This window comes from Staurois parvus, unplaced genomic scaffold, assembly GCF_062004578.1.
Source record: "Staurois parvus isolate SC_StPar_1 unplaced genomic scaffold, SC_StPar_1.0 ptg001562l, whole genome shotgun sequence".
Classification (NCBI taxonomy): Eukaryota; Metazoa; Chordata; class Amphibia; order Anura; family Ranidae; genus Staurois; species Staurois parvus.
In genome coordinates this window covers 241416-266731 of record NW_028319358.1, presented here as the reverse complement: position 1 = coordinate 266731, position 25316 = coordinate 241416, and the positions used below count along the sequence as shown (strand labels likewise).

At 43.8% G+C, this 25316-nt stretch overlaps 1 protein-coding gene across 1 annotated transcript in view; it reads left to right on the top strand.

Moving 5' to 3' along the window:
• Positions 1-1483: 1483 nt before the first annotated feature.
• Positions 1484-25316, top strand: part of LOC149435291 (KH domain-containing, RNA-binding, signal transduction-associated protein 2-like) — a 136576-nt gene continuing 112743 nt past the window's right edge. The window contains exons 1-3 of the mRNA XM_089662825.1: positions 1484-1516; positions 4754-4900; positions 20973-21100. Of these exons, the coding sequence (XP_089518951.1) occupies positions 1484-1516; positions 4754-4900; positions 20973-21100 (308 nt within the window). The remainder of the gene's footprint in view (positions 1517-4753; positions 4901-20972; positions 21101-25316) is intronic.

The window sequence follows — 25316 nt, the reverse complement described above, 5'->3', positions numbered from 1 at the left end:
TGCGATCACATGTCATGAATGAATGCATTATGGGTCAGCGCACCTTGTCTGCGCGCCTTCCCAGAGATCCCCGCTCCGTCGCCACACATGTCGCCGCCATTTTTGGAAAAATTTTGATTCACGCATCCGAAGTATGCTAATTTTCGGATTTGGCGCGAATCTAATTTTTCCTAATATTCGAAACGAATTCCACTTCGCCAAGTTCGATTCGCTCATCTCTAAATATGATGCTCTTAAAATGTTGCTGCCATTTCAGTCTGCAGCTAGATGTGATTTTCTGAAGCTGACAAAATTTTAAGTTCTCTCTCCTATGACAAGTCTATTGCCTATGTACAGGACTTACCAAAATTCTTGCCTACTTGAATGTCATTAGCTTACTGCAAGGAGCCTGAACATCGACATTCCATCATTGTAAAGATACTTGTAAATAGTCTTCCATTGATTAAATGATGGGGTTGCAGCTTTTCTTACTGAAACAGTGTGCTACTCTTTGTGTTCATGGGGATAGACATCTGACTATTACATGCACAAGTTTTGCTTTTTGTAAAACCTACATGGTAGTCAGAAACGATGCCATCTTTGCCTAAGCTGTAATAGCCATATTGGATGTCAAAACTGTTTTAATTAATGGTAAGAGAGAGATACTTTACAATCTGAAATCGCGGTGTTTTGTAGTAATGTTGTAATGTGCCCTGCTAATTTATGCAAAGTGTGGTTTAAAAAAAACAACTTTCTTTATTTATTACAGTGCTATGTTCAACCCAGGGACAAATTACGTGTATTTTTCCCTTCTTCCTATTTGGAAGGCTAGTTGTGTGGTTCTTCAGGAAGTCCCTATCCCCCACAACCATCTGACAACGCAGCTAGCAAGGAGACAGCTGCGTTGATAGCTGGCACAATTTCCAGTACTTTCCAGAGACAAGCAATGGCTAGAGGAATGCAGGGGGGGGGGTGTCTGTCAGTGACCTCATGGCTGGCTATCCAAAGCACATGGGTAGATGGGCAACATACCATAATTTACTTTGCTGAGGGACAGGATACTGTAAAAGATAAATTAGACATTAATATTATTATTAGCATTATTATTAATCATAATATTAATAATAATAGTATTAATAATAGTTTAACTGTTCTAATAACAGTTGTTATTGGCTTCTGCAGACATTCATCAATGTGTTTTTACATCAAGCACTACTTTCTCATACAATAAGATACACTATATTGCCAAAAGTACTGGGACACCCCTCCAAATCATTGGATTCAGTTGTTCCAATCACCTCCAAGGCCACATGTGTATAAAATCAAGCACCTAGGCATGCAGACTGCTTCTACAAACATTTGTGAAAGAATTGGTTTGCTCTCAGGAGCGCAGTGAATTCAAACGTGGTACCGTTATAGGTCGTCACTTGTGCTATAAGCCCATCTGGGAAATTTCCTTGCTACTAAATATTCCACAGTTAACTGTTAGTGGTATTATAACAACATGGAAGCAACTGTTAACAACAGCCACGAAGTGGTAAGCCATGTAAAATGACAGAGCTGGGTCAGTGCATGCTGAAGCGCACAGTGCTTAGAAATAGCCAACTGTCTGAGGAGATTGCCACATGTGCAATAAATCCATCCGTGAAATTTCCTTGCTACTAAATATTCCACGGTCAACTGTTAGTAGTATTATGACAAAGCAACTCAGCCACAAAGAGGTAGGCCACGTAAAGTGACAGAGTCTGGTCAGCGCATGCTGAAGAGCACAGTGCGCAGAAGTTGCCATTTGTCTGAAGATTCAATAGATAAAGGCCTCCAAACTTCATGTGCCCTTCAGATTTGCACAACAACAGTGCGTAGAGAGATTCATAGAATGGGTTTCCATGGCTGAGCAGCTGCATCCAAGCCTTACATCACCAAGTGCAATGCAAAGCAGTGGGGTAAAGCATGCCGCCACTGGACTCTAGAGCAATGGAGATGTGTTCTCTGGAGTAATGAATCACACTTCTCTGTCTGGCAATCTGATAGATTTGGGTTTGGCGGTTGCCAGGAGAACAGTACTTATCTGACTGCATTGCGCCAAGTGTAAAGTTTGGTGGAGGGGGGATTATGGTGTGGGGTTGATTTTCAGGGGTTGGGCTTGGCCCCTTAATTCCAGTGAAGAGGACTTTTAAGGCATCAGCATACTAAGACATTTTGGACAATTTCATGTTCCCAGCTTTGTTGGATAAGTTTGGGGATGGCCCCTTCCTGTTCCAACATGATTGCGAACCAGTGCACAAAGCAAGGTCCATAAAAACATGGATGAGCGAGTTTGGGGTAGAGGAAGTTGACTGGCCTGCACAGAGTCCCGACCTTAACCCGATAGAACACCTTTGGGATGAATTAGAGTGGAGACTGCGAGCCACACCTTCTCATCTGACATCAGTGCCTGACCTCACAAATGCGGTTCTGGAAGAATGATCGAACATTCCCATAGACGCACTCCTGAACCTTGTGGACAGCCTTCCCAGAAGAGTTGAAGCTGTTATAGCTGCCAAGTGTGGGCCAACTCAATATTGAACTCTACGGAATAAGACTGATATGCCATTAAAGTTCATGTGCATGTAAAGGCAGCCATCCCAATACTTTTGGCTATAAAGTGTATGTTGCCACACAATGATTCATTTTGAGAAGATCAAAAGGTATTTGCCACTGCCAATTGAAATACAGGCAGATTTTTATCAGATTTTAATAATTACGTTTTTTAATAAAGCTTCTTAACTTTGCTTTTTATAATTGGATTAACCTCTATTTTCCCTTTATTCTGATATGCAAACTTAATCTTAAGATTTGTTAGTCAGGTCCTAGTGTGAGTTACAAATAGACTTTGACTGTATACAAATAGAGCATATCAATTTTATGCACTCAAATATACCATTTCAATGTTTTATCAAACTGAGGTATATAAAAAAAGGAAAAGTTAATTATCAGACTAGAGAACTCCAAGGGTGTCAAGAATATCATGGCCTCGGGAGCTCAGCAACCACAATATTTACAGCAAAGGATATGCCTGAATAAAGATTACAAAAAAAAAAATTAGGAAATGCACATGAAAAGGAATAGGAGAGGAAAGAAAAATCAGTAGGGTATAATGCAAAGAAATAGAAAAAGTACTGAAGCAAAAGAAGAAAAAGGGATATAAACCCAAAAGGCTTGCTGTGCTATTCTATTCGGCTCCTACAAAGATTTATATAATCCAGGGTGAAGAATTGTACTTAAACTGAACCAGTTTATCACTGAGAATATAAGAAAGTTTAGCATTGATCATGATCCAGAATAATTTTGGTCTCATGAGATCAGAATGAGTGATGTTGTTGATGTACTGTGTGTGATGTTTTCCAGGATCTAGCTATTGCGACTTTGGCAGCTAAGAACCTCAATGGTATTATATACTTTGAATGTTTGAAATGTCCAGAATACTGGAGTTTATTAAGCCTTGGTTCAGATCGGATCCAATTTTGAAATCGTGTGACTTCAGTTGAAGTTGCACGATTTCAAAGTTGCATGTCAGTGCAACTACAGGTGCAGCACCACAAAGTCGGATTCACACCGATTTGAACAGTTCCATAGGGTGCGACTTGTCATGAGATTTGAAACTGTCAAATCAAATGACAAGTCAGACTGGTGTGAACCAGGGCTAAGTTTTCAATAGGATGCTTTATAAGGGTTATCAGAGTGACCGAGTTTAAAAAAAAAGAAAGTGTGTGGAGACTGATAAGGCAATTCAAGATTAACATATGTAACATATGACTCCAGTTACACCTGTAGGGAGCAATATTCTACTGACTCATCCTGTTGTCTGAAATGTCCTGAGTAGCATCAGATTGCAGATCAATGTAAGCTTTTTTGGATCTCACAGTCCAGAAAAGTAGCAACCAACATAAGAGTGGTTTTCACCATTCTTCTCATATAGCAAACCTTTCAAAAATGGAGAGGCTTCACCATCATCTGCTGTTTTCATTTTGACCTAGTGTTTAGAAGGTATTACAGCCTTGGAGTCCTCATTTACCTTTGCCAGATGCTTTAATGGATATATATTAATGATGCCAAAGAGTAGCAGGTAAGTAAAAGTTTTTCCACTGGTGATTTTAGTTATTTAAAGTGGTTGTAAAGGCAGAAGGTTTTTTTTATCTTCATGCATTTTATGCATGAAAGTAAAAAAACCTGCATGCAGCTTACCCCACAGTCCCCCTTATTCTTACCTGATCTCAATCCAGAGATGTGCATAAGAGGTGAGGCTGTCTCCTCTCCCTCACTCTTCCTTGGCTTAGATACAGCAGTGGGAGTTATTGGCTCCTTGCTGCTGTCAATCACAGCCAGTGAGGAGGGAGCTGGGGTAGGGCCGAACCGTGCTCTGTGTGTTTTATAGACAAACAAGGCTGGATCAGGAGCGAGCATGCATGGATGCGCCTACAGCAAGTGGCTTGCTGTAGGATCATTCAGCTGGGGGAAAGAGCCAGGAGCGTGGGACCCAAGAACAGGAGGATTTGGACTGCTCTGTGCAAAACCATAGCATGGAGCAGGTAAGTGTGATATGTTTTTTATTTTAAAGAAAAATAAACCTGAACGTTTAGTATCACTTTAAAAAAAATGTTACAGCAAAAACTCTATTCTCTTCTCTATCTATAGCATACTGTTTTGAAGCTGGTCTGTTTATGATTGTATGTGTCCTTTGGTTGTAAATCAATTTGGAACAGAAGCGCTCATTTGTATACATGGCATCTTTCAGGAAGAAGAATTAAGAAAGAGTGGTGAAGCAAAATATACACACTTGAGTGATGAACTCCATGTATTAATTGAAGTGTTTGCTGCTCCGGGAGAAGCTTATTCACGTATGAGTCATGCGTTGGAAGAGATTAAAAAATTCCTTGTTCCGGTAAGTGTCAGCTATTTGTCAGGTTCATAATTCATAGCATTTATATTATCATCTATGATCACAATGTATACATGAAGGGACTATACAATGGACTGTGTTATGTTTCTGTTGAAAACAAGAATTTACCAGCAGCACAAGGTATTACATGCACAACTTGTAAATCTCTTATCCATGTTATTTGGTATTTTTTTCTATTTCTAAAATACATTACCCAAGCCATGTGACTATTATAAAAATAATCCATTGCATGTCCTACTACTGTCCAAAACCTAGTAAGATGTTTTCTGTTATAAGCACTGACACTTAAAAGCACTGACCTTATATAGCAATGGCAACTCTTTGGCTATTGGGCTTCATGCTAGTTTTGAGGTAGTCACTTGTAGTAACTTTATATCATCAAAACGAATATATCATTAAACTATCTAGCTATCTAATAGAGCTATTCCAGACATACAGTCCACATGTATTTAAATAATGTGTGCATTGAACAGCTTACCTGCAAAACATTAGTACCCTGAATACCAAGTAAGGGCCCTTAAAAAGATGATAGTTGGTGTGGAAATGATAGTCAGAGCCTACTGTTATCAAAGGAAGTCTATCCAGCCTATTTCTACCATTGCAACCATACTTTTTCACTGCTCAGAGGTATTTTTGTTGGGACTGCAGCCTCCTCTTAAATATCTATGTGCTGTGGAATTTATCTGTGATGCTCCAGTGTGCATAGGTGAGACTGCAATGGACATAGTGGTGCCAAAACTTTTATACACACTATTCTGCAGAAAATGAGAATACCAACAAAAAATCAGGGTTTAGCTAGAGAAGCAGCACAATAATAATTCCAGGATACAAATTAAAGGCACTGTGGTAGTAGGTGCACATTTATTTGGTAAAAAGTGGCGGTTTACAATTTTGACTGGTTGAGCAAATTTTGCATAAAACTGCATTGGTACTTGATCCTTAAAGTAGAAATGAGCCCTTGATTCAAAATTACATACTATCATATTGTATAATTGATGCTGTATTGCTACAGCGGGTAAAATAATTATTTGCTCCCCTGCAGATTTTGTAAGCTTCCCACTTACAAAGAAAAGAAGGGTCTATGATTTTCTATCATAGGTGTATTTTAAATGATAAAGACAGAATATCAACCAAAAAAATACATGATGCAAATGTTATAAATTGAGTTGCAGTTCAGTGAGTAAAATAAGTATTTGATCACCAAGCAAAGCATGACTTAGTACTTAGTGGAGAAGCCCTTGTTGGCAAGCACAGAGGTAAGACATTTCTTGTAGCTGGTTATCAGGTTTGCACATATCTCAGGATGGACTTTTGTCCACTCTTCTTTACAGATCTTCTCTAAATCCTTAAGGTTTCTTGGCTGTTGCTTGGCAACTTGGAGTTTCAGCTCCCTCCATAAATGTTCTATAGGATTATGGTCTGGAAACTGGCTAGGCCACTCCATGACCTTAATGTGCTTTTTTTCTTGAGCCACTCCTTTGTTGGCTTGGTGGTATGTTTTGGGTCATTGTCTCCCTGGAAGATCCATCCACAGTGTTCTGTCTCCGGGAAGAAGTTCCTCATCCAAGATTTTACAATACATGGCCTCTTTCATTGTCCGCTCACTGCAGCAAAGTCAGCCTGTACCTTTAGCAGAGAAACAGCCCCAAAGCATAATGTTTCCACCTCTGTGCTTGACTGTAGGGATGGTGTTCTTAGGGTCATAGTCAGCATTTTCCTTCCTCCAAACATGGCTAGTCGATTTAATGCCAAAGAGCTTAATTTTGGTCTCATCTGACCACAGCACTTTCTCCCAACCCTTCTCTGAATCATTTAAATTTTATTTGTTAATTGGCAAACTTCAGATGGGCCTGTACATGTGCCTTCTTGAGGAGGGAGACCTTGCGGGCTCTGCAGAATTTTGATCCATGGCGATGTATTGTGTTACCAATGGTTTGTTTGGTGACTGTGGTCCCAACTGCCCTGAGATAATTCACAAACTCCTCCCGTGTAGTCCTGGGCTGATCCCTTACTTTTCCCATGATCATCTTTACCACATGAGGTGAAATCTTTCATGGTGCTCCAGACCGAGGGTGATTGGTGGTTATTTTGTATTTCTTCCATTTGCGAATTATTGCTCCAACAGTTGTCTCCTTCTCATGAAGTTTCTTGCTGATGGTCTTGTAGTCCATTCCAGCCTTGTGCAGGTCTAAAATCTTGTCCCTGACATCCTTTGACAGCTCTTTGGTCTTGCCCATCCATGGTGGTGAGGTTTGAATGGAAGAAAGAGATTTTATGGACAGGTGTCTTTTATACACATAACAAGTTGTCATTAGGAACACCTTCTTAAATTGACAGGACTAATCTGTGTACCACATAAGCACATAGCCAGTCCAGTCTGTGGGAGCCCAAATTTTTGATGGTTGGCAGGGGAACAAATACTTATTTAACTCACTGAACTGCAACTCAATTTATAACATTTGTATCATGTGTTTTTGTCTGGATTTTTGGTTGATATTCTGTCTCTGACATTTAAAATGCACCTATGATAAAAAATCATAGATCCTTAATTTCTTGGTAAGTGGAAAAACTTGTGCTTTTTAACATTTTTAAAATGTACTTTTTAAGAAAATCTATTTCATTTCACAGCCTTGCACATCTCAGAAGGTGTAGCATACAGCTTCCTGTACAAGAGCGTGCACTATAGCCCCAAGTGTGGAGCCTCTGTTACTCAAAGCTGAGTCAGTTGGGATGAGTTGGGATGGCTCTCTAAAAAGGCACAGGCTAACAGACTGAACATGCAGTTACACTCAGGTTGATTTACTAAAATCAAATAGATGGTTCACCTTGCAGGGGAAATTGCACTTTGCAGGGACATTATCCCCAGAGCTTATTGAATGAGTTGAAGCTCTACTGACTACCATCATTTAATCATGTTTGAAGGCTAAGTTCACCTGCAAAAATAATAAATTAACACATTTTTGCAGGTTAAAAATGCGCATTTATCATTTTATTTAAATAGGAGCCTGCAAAGTATTACACCCACAATCAGAAGATTGCTGGTGCAGTTTCAGGCTCCTGTACACTCTCTCTCTAGCTTTCAGCCCATACCTTTGCATGGGCTGTCAGCTTGTAAACTTTATAGAGTGTGAATAGATTATGAGCACGATGATCAGCCCATGCAGTGTGCAAGTCTGTCTGCCTCAGTGGAAGATGAGACTTGTAGTTTTTTTCATTTACAGATTCCTGTGAATAAAAGAAGTGGCTATGCAGGTGAAGCCTTGCACAGCGGCACTATTTTTAGACAGAGAGTGTAGGAAGAGGATCCCCTGCATGCTGTCATAGAGAACGGGGGATCAGGGCCGCTGGGGAAAGTTGCTGAACATTTACATGTTACACTGTAAATATGGGGGTAACATTTTTACAAAGGTAATATTATCCTTTAATAAAAAAAAAATGTATTTTTTATTTTCCTTGCACATGACTGGGTATTCTTTGCAAAGTGAAATTTCACCGCATTCACTAAGCACTAAGAAATTCCCTTGCAAAGTCTAAATTCCTTTACAAAGTGAAAAGCCTATTTGCCTTTAGTAAACCAACCCCCCTATATGTCAGGACATCAGTCTGTAGTTCTCAGTAGTACAATTAGAGGGAAAAAAACTCACAACAAAAAAAAGATGCACAAAATGTTTTTTCCTGTGGCAAGCTATCAATTATTACATTTCAACATCTGCCTTGCATAACGCTTTAAAGGGGGGTTTTCATATAAATACTCCTGTTATAAATAAGATATAGTCAACAAAACTATCAGCCTGATTTGTACAACTAGGTGAGGCATATCATTTTTAACAAAGAGGGTAATTGTCAAAACTGGTTGCATCAATCTGCACATAAAGAAGACAGCCCTTTTAAAATGTCATGAATGCTGCAGTATATGCTGAAATTAACATATTTACTAGGACAATCAATTACAGCACAATTAATATGTGATTCTTAACTAATTCTATTTCTAAATTATGATGGAAATAGTTACTAACATAAGAAACGCCATGCATATAGAACTGTATTATTTCATTTTATATCTTATAGAGTTGTGATTATCAAAGTAAACATCTTGTCTATCTTATTTGAAACAAACTTCTTTCTGCTATTGTTGTACCAGTCCTCTTTAGCATTCTAAAGAAATGTCTTTGTAACATGAATATAAGCGGAGAACATTACTCACTACTCCAGTGGCAAGGCTCCAAAAATGGCTCTCTGAAAAATAATCTTTCTTGCCCTTCAGTGTTTTATTCAGGGCAGGAGGATCACCCTTGTTCTGACATTTTAGTGTGAGTAATTGGTGCTTGTAGAATTTATTGTTTCTCCCCTCCATTATTTTGGTCAAGTGCAAGCAAGGGGAAACAACATGTACATTCAATAGCTGTGTTGCATGATTTAAAAGTATTTCACATATTAACTCTGGGGACCGGGCATGAACAGCAGTTAAATATTTCCACATGCCTGCAGAGAGAATAAACGATAGCAAAAAAATAGATATTAGTAAAGCATGACCAATTGAAATGCACAGCCTATAGGAAAACCAGTAAAATATACCGTAGACGTGTAGAAAGATAAAAAAAATTGCTAACTTCAATAACATTTCTTCTGTAATGTGCTACATGCATCAATAAACTTGAATATGATTTAAAAGTAAACAGAAAAAAGCATCTGCAATCAAATGTTATCTGTAAGGTAGAAAACTGGATAACAAAAACAAGTGTCTTATTTATTGCTTTGTATTTGCGGTTGATGAACCAAGATTCAGCAGATGCCAATGGCTAATGGATAAGGATTAGAAAATCTTCCTGGGTTTGTTTGGCAGGGGGGTCAAATTCTTCCAATCTGCTCAATGTCCGAAAAACCTGGTGAAGTCTATAGGGGATACATTTTGATATTAAATTCTAGCCATTTTCAATTGCAATGAGCAATTTATCGCTAAGAATAGCAATATTCTTGGGGAGCTGGTCACTACCATTGGGGTAATTAAATTAATAAAATGAGAGAAATGCCAGTGACCAATGTATAGGGATGAAGGGGATGAACAAATCTGTTCAGGTTCTATTTGTGTGGATTGGTTGAATGCTGCTTAGCCCAAACTTAGCATTGAACTCCATTGAAGTTTCTGTGGCTGAATTTTTATTCTCAATTCTGGTAATTTTCAAGGTTAATTCAGAAGCTATTGTTGAAAAGGGCACAGGGTGCTGGAGACTGCCATGGAGTACATTTAGTAAAGCAAAATAGATTTTTCTAAATATTGTACACTAGGGAGAGGTTCATTTTAATGTGTCTTCAAGGCAACATGAAAAAAGCAACATAGCTGTAAATTACATGCTTGGAAGATGTATGTGGTATTATGGAACAATAAGGTCTTCACAGGCAGCATCATCATATTCTAGCATCACATACTATTGATGTGTAAATCCTTTAGTTTGTCTTAAATATAGCTGCAACACCCTGATCTAATTATTTTGAACTTAAAAAAAACAACTTTAAATACAAGGCTTTCCTCATAATCACTTTTATCCCTATATACCTAATTACCCCCCCAAAAAAAAATATATATATAGTCTTCAGGTATGTGTTTAGTAGAAATTGACAATTTGAGTGGTAGAGGTGAGACATGTTTTATCTTGACATATAGTGTATTATTTGAGAGACAATAGCCACACATATTGTTCAGTGGCTGGACAGTATGTAAGCAGCTTGGCTTGGCCGCAGTATGAGAGAGGGGGAGAGAGAGGGGTAGAGGGAGAGAGAGAGAGAGATAAAGCAGTTTTATCTTTAAATAAACATTAGAGTATATTATTTAAGAAACAATAACCAAAAAATTACGTTCGGTGCCTGGACAGCATGTACGCATCTAGGGAGAGAGGCAAAAAAGGTTTAATCTTGAAATAAACATTTGAGTGTATTATTATCTTGAAGTCAATAGCCGAAACATTGTAATGTGCCTGCCTGTGCATGGTGCATCCAGCTGGATCTGTCTAATGTGGTTTTAAAACAGCTGTTAAAAGCATTGCTGAAGCAGCCACTGTGGCTGCTACTTCTCCTTATAAAAATAAGAGGATCAGAGGTAGATTAATTATGACAAAGGATCCTACCATCATCAGGAAATGTGGCAACAAGGTTCTTACATAGTCCCTCATTTTGAACTTCTTCTCGGATGGTGACAGTAGATATTTTGCCCCATATTTTTCTCCTCCTCTCCCCCATCACCCCAAACCAGGGGCGGACTGACCAGTCGAGCTGTCAGGGCTCCGGGTATGACCAGAGGTATGTGAACTGACGCAGGGAAACGCAGGCTTCAGATATGTTATAAACAATATAATTTATTAATACTAACAATACAAAACGCAGTGCAATACTAAAACATAAACACAGTGCAAACGAACCAAACCACCCACAGATAACAATACATACAATGCAAGCGTAGTCAGGCAGACCGGGTCAATAACAATCGGGCAGGTAGGAACAGGAGGAGCAGGCAGAGAGTAGTCAGGTCACGAGCCGGGTACAGCAACTAACGGGCAGGTAGTACAGGGGGTCAGGCAGAGAATGGTAGGGGTCACAAGCCAGGGATCAAACAGGAGAAGTCAGCAGAGGTCAGGATCAGGCAGGGTCGGCAACGAGTCAGTCAGGCAGGAACAGGAACAGAAACAGGAATGCAGGTAACAAGATACAGGGCAGAGGCACATCGGGCTGGACACCGGGCAGAGGCACATCGGGCTGGACACCGGATCACCAGGCGGAGCAGCAGGCACGGGATCACCAGGCGGAGCAGCAGGCACCGGGCCACCAGGTGGGGCAGCAGGCACCGGGCCACCAGGCGGGGCAGCAGGCACCGGGCCACCAGGCGGAGCAGCAGGCACCGGGCCAACCAGGCGGAGCAGCAGGCACCGGGCCACCAGGCGGGGCAGCAGGCACCGGGCCACCAGGCGGAGCAGCAGGCACGGGGCCACCAGGCGGAGCAGCAGGCACCGGGCCACCAGGCGGAGCAGCAGGCACCGAGCCACCAGGCGGAGCAGCAGGCACCGGGCCACCAGGCGGGGCAGCAGTCACCGGGCCACCAGGCGGGGCAGCGGGCACCGGGCCCCCAGGCGAAGGGGCGGGCGCCGGGCCCCCAGGCAGAGCGGTGGGCACCGGGCCCTCAGGCGGAGCAGCGGGCACCAGGCCCCCAGGAGGAGCGGCGGGCACAGGGCCCCCAGGCGGGGCGGCAGGCACTGGACCCCCAGGCGGAGCGGCGGGCACCGGGTCATCAGGCACCAGAGCAGGCATCGGGTCACCAGGCATCAGGTCATTTGGCTCGCCAGCGGGCACCGCGTCATCTGGCAAGGCAGTGGGCTCCGAGTCACCAGGCACGACAGTGGGCTCCGAGTCAACTGGCATGACCGCGGGCACTGGGTCAGACATTGGATCGTCTGGCTCGACAGCGGGCATCGGGTCATCAGGCATCAGGTCATTTGGCTCGACAGCGGGCACCGCGTCATCTGGCAAGTCAGTGGGCACCGAGTCACCAGGCACGACAGTGGGCTCTGAGTCAATTGGCACGACAGCGGGCACTGGGTCATCAGGTACCGGATCGTCTGGCTCGACAGCAGGCACCGGGTCATCTGGCGCTGGATCGTCTGGCTCGACAGCGGGCATCGGGTCACAAGGCATGACAGCGGGCACTGGGTCATCAGGCATTGGATCGTCTGGCTCGACAGCGGGCATCGGGTCACCAGGCATGACAGTCGGCACCGGGTCATCAGGTACCGGATCGTCTGGATCAACAGCGGGCACCGGGTCATCTGGCGTTGGATCGTCTGGCTCGACAGCGGGCATCGGGTCACCAGGCATGACAGCGGGCACTGGGTCATCAGGCATTGGGTCGTCTGGCTCGACAGCGGGCATCGGGTCACCAGGCATGACAGCGGGCACTGGGTCATCAGGTATTGGATCGTCTGGCTCGACAGCAGGCATCGGGTCACCAGGTATGACAGCGGGCACCGAGTCATCAGGTACCGGATCGTCTGGCTCGACAGCGGGCATCGGGTCACCAGGCATGACAGCGGGCACTGGGTCATCAGGCATTGGATCATCTGGCTCGACAGCGGGCATCGGGTCACCAGGCATGACAGCAGGCACTGGGTCATCAGGCATTGGATTGTCTGGCTCGACAGCGGGCATCGGGTCACCAGGTATGACAGCGGGCACTGGGTCATCAGGCGTGATAGGATCATCAGGCTGGGTAGAGACATCAGGCTGGGTAGAGACATCAGGCTGAAGTGCGGGTGCCGAGGCACCAGGCTGAACCACGGAAGGCAGGTTCTCAGATGGCAGGCTCACCGGTTTGGATACTGGCAGGATGGTACTGGTTGGAAAGAATTTTCACTTTTTTCTGGTTTTAACTACTGGAGCACTGCAAGTAAACGCAGGTCTGCAAACAAATGGAGCAGCTGAGCTGGAAGATGGAACAGAGGAGGGAGCAGCCACCACAGAGGACCTCTCCACAGGGCCAAAGAAAGGATAGGTGCAGCGAGTGGGAGCAGGGGACTGGTATGTGGTAGTTAGCAGAGTATACTGGGCCGTCACTGGGGGTGCTGTCGGGAATGCAGGAAGAGTGCCTTGAGCAGAGAAATGACATTGCAAGCTGACTGAGGCTGGGTGCAACAAGTCTGACCATGTCTGCAGTATGGGTTGAACAAAGCTGAGCTTACACAAAGCCTGTCTGGTCAAAGACTGCACTGTGTTTATACAATCCCTTAATACCTGTGGTGAACATGCAGCATAATGCTCCAAGAAGCAATCCACATCATCCTCTAATAACCATACCAGGGACTCTACCTGGTCTGCACTAAATGGTGGCAAAAAGTCATTCCTGCTTTCAGGGGTACCAGATGAAGCCAACTCTACACAAACCTGAATCAAAGGTTGCACCTCAGAGAACTCTGTGCCCTGATCTACTAGAACATGAGCGATCCGTATACATTCTAGCAGTTGATCCCAGGTATACTCCCTCAGAGTCTGATAAGCATATTCTCTGTCATCAAAAACCAGCAGCGACAAATACACAACCTCATCAAGATCCATCCTTCCCAGCAATAAGCCAAGATGGCTTCCGTGTGCAGCCACTTCTGGTCAGGATTGGCCTTGGTGTATTGTCAGGGCTCCGGGTATGACCAGAGGTATATGAACTGACGCAGGGAAACGCAGACTTCAGATATGTTATAAACAATATAATTTATTAATACTAACAATACAAAGCGCAGTGCAATACTAAAACATAAACACAGTGCAAACGAACCAAACCACCCACAGATAACAATACATACAATGCAAGCGTAGTCAGGCAGGCCAGGTCAATAACAATCGGGCAGGTAGGAACAGGAGGAGCAGGCAGAGAGTAGTCAGGTCACGAGCCGGGTACAGCAACTAACGGGCAGGTAGGTACAGGGGGTCAGGCAGAGAATGGTCGGGGTCACAAGCCAGGGATCGAACAGGAGAAGTCAGCAGAGGTCAGGATCAGGCAGGGTCGGCAATGAGTCAGTCAGGCAGGAACAGGAACAGGAACAGAAACAGGAATGCAGGTAACAAGATACAGGGGCCCATGGAAAAACACACACCAAGGCACAGACTGCAGGTCTGGCCATCCCTTAAATACACCTGCAATCAGCCTCAGGTGTTTGGCTGACTGCAGGGTTGAGTCTCTGATTGCTGAGAGCACCCACTGGCCAACCCTGGTACTGCAGCCCACAAGGCAGGTGAGTCCCACCATTATTGGCAAGTCCATTCCTGACACGAGCACTCGGGCACTGCCTGAGGGCCTGGGGTCAGTAGGGGGCCCCATGAAATGCCCCTGTTACCTTTTTATAGGCTTTTTTGGGTGCGCTTTGAGTGTGGGCAAAGACACAGGGGCCCCATGATCCCCTATTGCCCGGGGGCCCCATGAGTTGTCAGTCCGCCCCTGCCCCAAACTTCTTCCTTCTTGTATTTCTCTTCTGCCTCTTGCTGCCTTTGCCTCACAGGGATGGAGGCAATAGAAAAAAAATATCCTACTGGCCCTAAGACTGCACCATGCCCTTCCCTTCCTCCTGCTGTACCTGCAGTGCCTGGTCTATTGGGCCATGGAGTGTTTGCTCCAGAAAAAACACAAGGGATTGAATCACTGACCACCACCATGTCACTTGCCACAATTTTGGTTACCTGTTCGAAAAGGTGCCAAAATTCGGCAAGCATTCATAATCACAAATCACTGATGCAGTAAAAAGAACCCTAGTTCTCCAGAGCCTGTCTACATATTGTGATTGAATATGTACCCATTGATGGAATGCTGCTGCTGATGCAGCCTCTGCGACATGGCCAGTTTTGGGTTCCAGCACATGAGCGTATCACAAATCAGGAGGTGGCAGGCAGCTTTTGATTGTTCTGTATTTATGCACAATTAAAAAAATGTTGGCGAGCTGCCAGAAGTTCTGGTCCATTGTGGCTCCTGTCCCCAAGACAAACTATCTTCAACTCAACATTTAGACTATGACATTTATTTAGACTAGACATTTATTTAGACTAGACTAGACATTTATTTAGACTAGGATATTGCATAGGTAATGGGGTTCTTGGGGTAACATCTGGTTCCAGGAGTTGAAGACTATAGGCAATGAGGAAGAGGGAGTACAGATGACTGCTCTCTCTCCATAAGATGAGACATATGATGGCACCACTAGCTCCAGCAGTGTGGCCCATCTTGTAACCTTTCCAGCCACCAGAAGATGGACCCAGTGTTCTGTTAAAGGTTTGTAGCGTACCTGCCCATGCCCCTGCTTTCTGCACCATGTACCTGTTAGGATGACTGCTCACTCCATTCCTCTGCAACCTGCCCCTGCTCCTGGACAAAATCCTTCCTTGCTGCTGCTCTGTATCTCATAAGTTTCCTCCTCTCCAAACAGAAGCACCCATGGAAGGTCTGCCACCTTATCATCTATCCCCTCTTTATTCTTGAAAATCACTTGGCGGTAAAAAGAGGAATAAGAAGAGGAAGTCTTTGTCAGCCACAAAACTACCTCCTTTGTGTGCTGTGGCTGTATAGCATGGCCATTCTGAGACAGGGAAGACAGAAAAGCCCTGCATTTATATGATGTAGCCTGAGCATTGCTTTGTCCTGCAGATCCTGCTAGCCCCATACTGGGTTTCATGTGCAGAACCTCTGCCTTTCCCTGTCAGTGTTGCTACTTATTCAAGAAGCTTATTCATTTCTAATAAGAACATATCACAACATTTATAGCAAATAAAATTGTCCAAGCACATTTGTGAAACCACCCTCTTTTAATTATACAGTCTAATCACCATAGTGCCATAAAGTCTGGGGTGGTAATTATTAAAAAATGATGTAGTTGAAGGTGTGAATTGTTGTTGGATAGGGGGTTAGAGATGATCAAGTGGCAATATATTTGGGTGACATATGATGATAAAGGCTCTCACACCTGTTGCCTAAATATTGTATATAAGTACCCCTTTTGCACCCACGTAGTCATTGACAGGTTGCTACTGTTTAGAGGACCTTATTGCTATAATGTAATGGGTGTACTTAACCAGTGGTTGTTAAATATATTATTATAAATATATTATGCTGGTGGTTGCACTGCATAAATAATATTTCTGTATGTGGCTGTGACAGCAAAGGGAGCAATTGGTGGGTCTCTGTGTCTTATGGACACAAATAACTGAGCTTGGAAGCGAGCGTATAGCAGTGCCCCCATAACAAGCAGCTTGCTATTTGGGGGCAGGGGTCAAGAAGGAGGAGCCAGGAGCACCAGCAGGAACCCAAAAATAAGAGGATCGAGGCTTTTCTGTTCAAAGCCACTGAGCAGAGCAGGTAAGTATAACATGTTTGTTATTTAAAAAAAAAAAAGCATAATCTTTAATACCACTTTAAATTTGTTGGTCTGTAGAAATCAGCTCGACATACATAAACAATCTTGTCTATTAATGTCTCAAAACCGCTTTTCTATATAGATAAATATGCAAGCTACACAATGGTTGTATTTAGCTACACCTTCTTACAACACAAGCAAATGAACCAGTCGTAAAAAAAAATCAATGCACTCCATGTGTGACTTACAATACTGTATATGTTGTGTTCAAAGCCATTAGGCATTTAGACAAAGTCTTCATTGTAGCTGATCTATTTGTCCTAAATTGCTAATCTACAATCTCTTCATTTAATGCAGTAAATATAACGGAGTAAGCATGCAATATATAAACCTCACTTTTTTGGAATGTAAACACTGTAATAACAGCAATTCAAACTACATGCTCACTGAAAATGTACAATACTTTTAATATAGACATATAGTATTCATTTGACATAGGTAGGGCCGTGGATAAGGGGGTACCACTTGTTCTTCTGTATGGGACCCAGGCCAGCATGCGGGCCCAAGCAACCAGGTGAATTAGATGTGGGCTGGGAGGGTGATCAGCACGGCGGGGGGGGGGGGGGGGAATTACTGGAACCATTCCCCTGCATGGCTCTTTTTGCCACAACTTGAAGCTGGCTTCTTCTATTCTCCCTTTTTTTTGGCTTTCAGCTTCTGCAGAGAGAGGGATCATTTCCAGTAATTTCTTCCCCACCAAACGCATTGCCCTCCCTGTGCACCATATGTTCCCCCTGCTGCCCAGGCTCCACTGTGTGCCCCCCACCCTCACAGTGCTTCCCTCCTCTCCTTCTGACCAGCAGCTGCAAGCACACAATAGGATACTTCAGGGATGGAGAGTGGCTGGAAGGGTCCAGTAAATATGTCACATTTTCCAGCCCCTTTCTTTCCTGAATGAACTCAATGAGTGATTGGTAGAGGTCACTCACTGTGTTCATTCATAATTGAAGCATAGTAAATTTTGTTTTCTTTGGGGTCCCTTTCAGGTTGGCTGTATGGGGCCCCATGGTTTCTAACAGCAGCCCCGGACATAGGACATATAAGACTGGTTTTATTTATATAATTTAACATAAAACAGATTACTCTGATCTTAAAACAATTCCTGTGTACCATGTAGCAATTGTAATGTGTCCTAAAAGTTGTTCTTCATACATTAGAATGTATCCCTTTAGTTGAATAAATATTTATTAGCTCACATTTACCAGAGAAAGAAGAAACAGAAAAAAAATCAGCTTTTAATATTCGCCAATGCGTGTAAATTAAAGCTTAAAAAAATTGCAGAATAAATTAATGGAATGCCTGAAGCACATTCTCCACTTTCATGCAACTTGCTTAAAAGTAAGTATGCTGAAACAGTCAGCAAGATAGTACTCTTGACATAGACTATTACAAGGAAGGACATGTGGCAAAGGTAGATGGCTCATAAATGAGCCGCATAGATAGTTCAGACAGCACAGATTCATAATTCAGGGTCCAGTGAACACAGACAAAACAAGACAGCCAGAACAAACTAAAATCAGCAACAGGGGACAGAAAAATGCAATGGTATTCAGGAATGCAGAGAAGGCTCAAACTCTCCAAGCACAGAACTGTCAGACAAGATTCTTTTTAGTGAATGCCCAGGTGGTGGTAAAAAAAATATATGCATTTTCATGTGCACATAGATCCCCAGGTTCATACAAATAAACAGTGATACAAAAACCTGAACGGATGCCTTGGAGTGCCTGTGCTCATTGTAGCATTATTGGATATCAATATACTTTGTTCGTTTTGCATCCTATTAATAGCTAGCTGGCTATGCAATTCTATCTGTATTTGATAAATATAAATTGAACTGGGCTATATGCTGAAGTGTAAGAAAAATATATAATAAATATTTAATAAGTATGTAAATAGAAAGAAGCCCAAAGTGACATAAGCCAAAGGCAAAAAAAACAAGTCTTACTAACTGAAGCTGTGACATTCTCCGGCATTGCAAATCAAGTCAACTCATTTTAAAGCAATTTAAATAGAGATGACAAATACAAGAATAAGCTATTACTAAATGGTTAGAACATTGCTGTAAACAACTGAACAACTTGAAGGCACAGTGAAAGAATATGTAACTGAAATGAAGGATGACATAAATTTAGCGACCTTAAAGGACGATGGAATTGAAAGATGGCAAGGATGGCTGCCTTTTCTGTGTGCAGGTGACAGTTGATGACATCTCTTCATCTCCTGTCTCTACATCCTCCCCTGTTGCTGACAGTTCATCCTCTCCAGTCCATTTCCTATACTGCATTGTGACTCTTCAGGGGACTGGAGACCAGTGTGATAAACTTTTAACACTGACAGTGTCAATATAATGAACATATCTTGAAGATGGTTAAATATTTGTGAGGCTAAAGCTGTTCATTAACCCCACCAGGTCTGTGAGTAATACACACTATAATTTGGGATCAAAAGTTTCATAGTGTTACCCTCTGGCAATGTGGAGTATTTTTATAATACCTTTGTATATAAAAGTTCATTTTACACTGTTTTAGGAGTTTTTATTTTGGTAAAATAGTGAAACTAATATTGTTTTGAACTGTATGCCAAATACAATGGAAATATCTAGAGTAGCGACTGTTCAGTTAGTAAGTGTATGTTCACTTAGCAAGGTAAATAAGGTTACGCGCTGAAGCACTGAATACCCAATCAAGTGCAGGGGAAATGATAAAAAACAGGATTATTTACTTAAACAGGATTTGATTATTAAAGAGAACACAACCTCCTTTTATCCAGTAAGCTTAAACTACATTTACATTGGAAGGAAAAAATTTAAGTGAACAGATGTAGTGACTACAGGGGCTGATGAAGTCACGAAGTGGGCGTGACGCAACGCGTCGGTACATGGGGAGGAGCTTCCGGTAATTGTGGTGACGTCATTTCCGGCGTGGGGGCCATATTGGAACGCCCTGTGTATTACCCATGCAGTACACCCATAGCATGTGGTAGGAGGCTGGAAGATTCATCGTTTTGTGAGTGGAAATCTACTTTTTATACCTATTACCAATAAAATTACTGGTTGCACTATGGAGGGTCTCTGCTTGTGTCTTACTATGACCCTGGGAAGAGATGGCTGCTAAACTGGTGGACGCTGGAGGAGGAAGATATTTTCTAGAGAGTGATCCATACTGATAGGATCGTGTGATCCTAAAAGCGTGCTGGCCCCTTGGGGTCTAAGGAAGGAGGTGAGGGGGCATTTTGGCTGTTAAGGATTGTCACGTGTGAATCACGTACACTGCACATAATTTTGCATGAAGAGTGGAGTGTGAAGTTCATCATTCAGCACAGCATCATCAGTATTATTATTATTAACTTTGGACTTTTCTCGTATTTGAACTATCGTTCATTCCTTTGTGCACTTTTTGTGTGGCACTGTTTATTATTAGTATATATGTTATTATATTATATATTACTTTATTTTCACGTTTTTGCACGGGATATTCCCCATGAGGGAATACATGCATGACACTGTATATGTATTGAGTATCTTGGATTTATTTTGGGGATTGAGTATATATTGTATTACGGTTCTATTAGATACTAATTAGCGCTGCACTCATAATTTTTGCACAGACATTACATTATAGTCATTTAGACATAGCGGCCAGCCTCTTTTTATGTTTGTCTGCAATAATCTAAATGTTTGGACTCTATAGAATCTACGAGTAGTCATAAAAGATGTTAGTATTTTTATATAAATTTTCAAGTAATTGTTGAATGCTAAAATTACCATGTAATAGAGTTTTGCATATGGATTAACCATAATACATGTGAACCAAAAAATAAAAATAATTTTTATTAAGACATCTGATTAATCAAATTTCTCACTGTGCTCACTGAATATGATAAACCTTTAAATTTGTATTTGAAAGCAATAGTAATAGAAATTGAAATACTTTCCATTTTCTAGTGCTTTTGAGGTTTATGGGAAAATTATTTTGTCTCTCCACTCATTCTGCAATTCTTCCCTGTTGGAAAAAAATGGACCATGCAAAGTTTTTTTTTTGCCCTCTTGTGAAAGTTGATTTTTTTTTCTTTTTTCTGCTACTTAGCATTATTAATTATTAGTGTCACTGTTTTCTATTTTGCAGGATTATAATGATGAAATTCGGCAAGAACAATTAAGAGAGCTTTCTTATTTAAATGGTTCTGAAGACTCCAGTAAAAGTAAAGTAACAAGAAGTAGAGGAATAAGATTAGTTCCTACTATAACTGTCAGGTAAATGTCTTATTCATTGTAAGAAATGTTCAGTTATCTTACTTTCACTATTGCACCTGTAAGACTTACAGTAACTGGCTGAAAAGACAGCTAGTGGGGAAATTTGACATTTTTATATGGTACAGTAAATTCCAGCTGTTGGATGATTGTTGACAAATTTGGTTTCATTCAATGCCTTCCTTAAGCTGGAAGTGACAGACCTGTAATATGCTATCTGGCCACTGTCAGGAGCTGACAGTATAATCATGAATGTGAGTGTCACGTACCTAATTGGGTACTGAAATTACGAGGTCGGCCTCACTTGTGTCACTAGCCCTGACCCCACTGGAAGTGGAACAGAGGGTGTCTAGGGACCAGGGGGACAAGAGTGCCAGCAGATGTTGTTTGAAGCACTTGCAGTTGGAGTCTTTAAAAGACTGCTGGACCACCGATTCAGGAACAGTAGCGATATGCAGAGCTGGTATGGTAGATCGCCAGGCGTGCACCAGAGCAAGGCAGGAAACTGGGATGAGAGACAGGAGCAATGTCATAGGAATAGCCGGGGTCATCAACAGGCGGACAGTGAGGTACCAAATTATAAGCAAGCCAAAGTCAGGAGCAGAGCCGAAGTCAGGAACAAGTATCAAGCAGGAGAGTAAACAAGAGTCAGGTCAGGAACAAGCCAGGTCAGAAACAAGGAAATCACACAGGAACGAGCAGGAAATGGGGAACAGCTGAAGACCAGTCAGCACTCTGCACAGGCACAGGCACCTTTTAAATAGTCCGTCTGGCGCCAATCTTCGCCGTTCATGTGCGAGATCGTGCATTTCTGTGCGCATGCACACGTCTATTCACCAGCCGTCTCACGGGAATTCCCTGACAGTGAGTGACCTGATCCCCCAACACACTGATGCTTAGCTCTAATTTTAATTTATTTTACAATCTATAGATCCCAACTCACCACTTGCTACAGCCAAAGCCAATTCACACACCCATTTAGACAGCAACAATCACAATTATTGAAAGTATTTCCACCAGTGTGACATTTTACATGTGTTTCCTGATGCTCTGCAGTGAGAGTTACTGCAGTATTTCAGTTTTTGTCCTCTGTTTTCCAATCTCATTGAAATGCAGTGCAATTCACTCTTTTGCTAGACTAGAGTATGCCAGAAGTGGCTTCCAAGCTCTTTCCTAATGCTAAAACCAGTTAAAGAAAAGCCAGATTTCCCATGACATATGGTGGCCCCCTGGGCTTACTTATTATAGATACTTTACATTATTATTATTATTATACAGTATTTATAAAGCGCCAATAGTTCGCTCAGCGCTGTACATTACAAAGGGGGACAGAACATGTGACAGAACAATACCAATACAATATAAAACATGAGGGGATTGAGGGCCCTGCTCTTTCGAGCTTACAATCTAGGAGGGAGGGGATGGTGGCACAGGAGGAGATAGCTGTGGGGGATGGAGTGGTAGGAAGAGTGGAGGAGGTTGGCAAGTTAGCAGGGGGTGGGGTAGGCTTCCCTGAAGAGATGGGTTTGCAGGGTGCGCCTAAAGGAGAGGAGAGTAGGTGATAATCTGATGGGTTGGGGCAGGGAGTTCCAGAGGATGGGTGACACCCTGGAGAAGTCCTGGAGGCGGGCATGGGAGGAGGAGACCAGGGAACTAGAGAGAAGGAGGTCTTGTGAGGAGCGGAGTGTGCGTGCTGGGCGGTACTTGGATATTAGGTCAGTGATGTAGTTCGGGGCAGTATGGTGGACAGCTTTGTACGTCAGTGTTAGGATTTTGAATTTGATCCGTTGCGCATTCGGAAGCCAGTGGAGGGATTGGCAGAGGGGGGTGGCGGAGACAGAGCGGTTGGAAAGGTGAATGAGCCTGGCAGCCATATTCAGGATCGACTGAAGCGGGGATAGCCAGCGGCGAGGCAGGCCAGTGAGGAGGGAGTTGCAGTAGTCGAGTCGTGATATGATGAGAGAGTGGATGAGCTGTTTATTGGTTTCTGGGGTTAGGAACCTGCGGATTTTGGCGATGTTGCAAAGGTGGAGTCTGCACAAGTTTGTTAAAGATTGGACTTGGGGTTGAAAGGATAGGTTGGAGTCCAGAATTACACCAAGTACTCTGGCCTGCAGGGCGGGTTTGATGGTAGCGTTGTTGGATGTGACGGAGAAATCAATGGGGGGTGGTGTCCAGGCTGGGGGTAAGACAAGAAACTCGGTTTTGGAGAGGTTCAATTTAAGGAAGTGGAGTGACATCCAGTCTGATATGTCGCTCAGTAGGTGTGTGATTCGGGCTGAGACCAAGGGGGTGAGGTGGTGGGCTGAGAGATAGATTTGTGTGTCGTCGGCATAGAGGTGGTAGTTGAAGCCGTGAGAGTGTATGAGTTGGCCAAGGGAGGAGGTATAGATGGAGAAGAGAAGGGGCCCGAGGACAGAGCCTTGAGGGATCCCAACAGAGAGGGGGAGTGAGGGGGAGGTGGTAGCATTATAGGTAACGCTGAAGGAGCGTTGTGACAGGTAGGATGAGAGCCAGGAGAGAGCAGAATCTCTGAGGCCGAGGGAGTGTAGTTTTTTGAGAAGGAGGGGGTGGTCGACTGTGTCGAAGGCCGCAGAGAGGTCAAGGAGTAGGAGCACTGAATAGTGGCCATTAGCTTTGGCGGTTAGCAGGTCGTTGGAGAGTTTGAGTAAGGCAGGTTCGGTGGAGTGTAGGGGACGGAAGCCGGACTGTAGGGGATCAAGGAGGTTGTTGTCGTTGAGGTGAGAGCATAGGCGGGTGTAAACTAGGCGCTCGAGGAGTTTAGATGTAAATGGGAGCAGGGAGATGGGTCTGAGGTTGTTCGGGTCATTGGGGTCCAGGGAGGGCTTTTTAAGTATGGGGGTGATGTGTGCATGTTTCAGAAGGGAGGGGAAAGTGCCGGAGGAGAGGGAGAGATTGAAGATGTGGGTGAGGGAGCGTAGGATGGAGGGGGAAGGAGGTCGTAGGAGTTGTGAAGGGAAGGGTCGAGGGGGCAGGTGGTGAGGCGGGCATCAGAGAGGATCTTGGAGACTTCCTCGATGGTAGTAAGGTCGAAGGTGCGGAGTGTTGGGGGAGCTTCAGTATGAGGAATGTAGGGTGGGGTGGAAGAGGAGGTCAGAGCAGTGGTGGGGCCGTGGGAGAGGGGTGATAAGAGGTAGCTGAGTGAGGGTGAAGGGGGTTGGAGAGAGTTTGAGCAGCGACAAAGTCCCTGCGGGTTATGTAGAGGAGGAGGGGGGATAAGGGGGTAGCTGTGTGAGAGGGGACGGGTTGAGAGGGTGTGTGAGTTGCGGCAATGTCCTTGCGAATTGTGTCAATCTTGTTTTTGAAGTGATTGGCAATCTCAAGGGCAGTGAGTGAGGTGCTGGGTGGAGGTGGGGGTGGAGAGAGTAGAGAGTTGAAGGCGGAGAAGAGTCGGCGAGGATTGGAGGAGAGGGCCTTGATGAGGGTCAAGAAGTAGGCTTGTTTGGCAGCATGGAGGGAGGAGGTGTAGGTGTGGAAGGCAGATTTGTAGCGGGTGAAGGCTTGTTGGGATTTGGTTTTGCGCCATAGTCGCTCCAGGGCACGACTGTGTCATTTGAGGGTTTTGGTGTGATCAGTCTGCCAGGGCTGGAGCGGTCGGGGTCTGATGTTGCGTGTGGTTAAAGGCGCTAGTGAGTCAAGGGCTGTTGAGAGCGCGTTGTTGTAGGCAGTCATAGCCAAGTCAGGGCAGGACAGGGGGAGGATGCGGTCGTGGAGTTGATCAGCTGCAGAGTGGAGGGAGGCAGGGTTAAGGTTGCGGAGGTTACGGCTGGTAGTAGTGTGACATTTGGAGGGGTAGGCATTGGAGGACGAGGAGATAGAGAAGGTGATCAGGTTGTGGTCAGAGAGAGGGAAGGGGGTGTTAGTGAGGTTGTGGGGAGCACAGCGGTTGGAGAAGGCGAGATCAAGGATATTCCCGTCGGAGTGGGTGGTGGATTGTATGCACTGTGCAAGTGTAAAGGAGGAGGTTAAGTGGAGGAGACGGGCTGTGTCCGGGTTGTCGAGGTTGACAGGGATGTTGAAATCCCCAAGGATGATGGTGGGTAGCTCAGAGGAGAGGAAGAAGGGTAGCCAGGAGGAGAAGTCATCCAGGAAGCGGGGTATGGATCCAGGAGGCCGGTATATCACAGCAATCTTCAGGGGGGTTGGGGAGAATAGTCGGACGCAGTGGGCCTCGAAGGAGGAGAAGGATAGGGAGGGG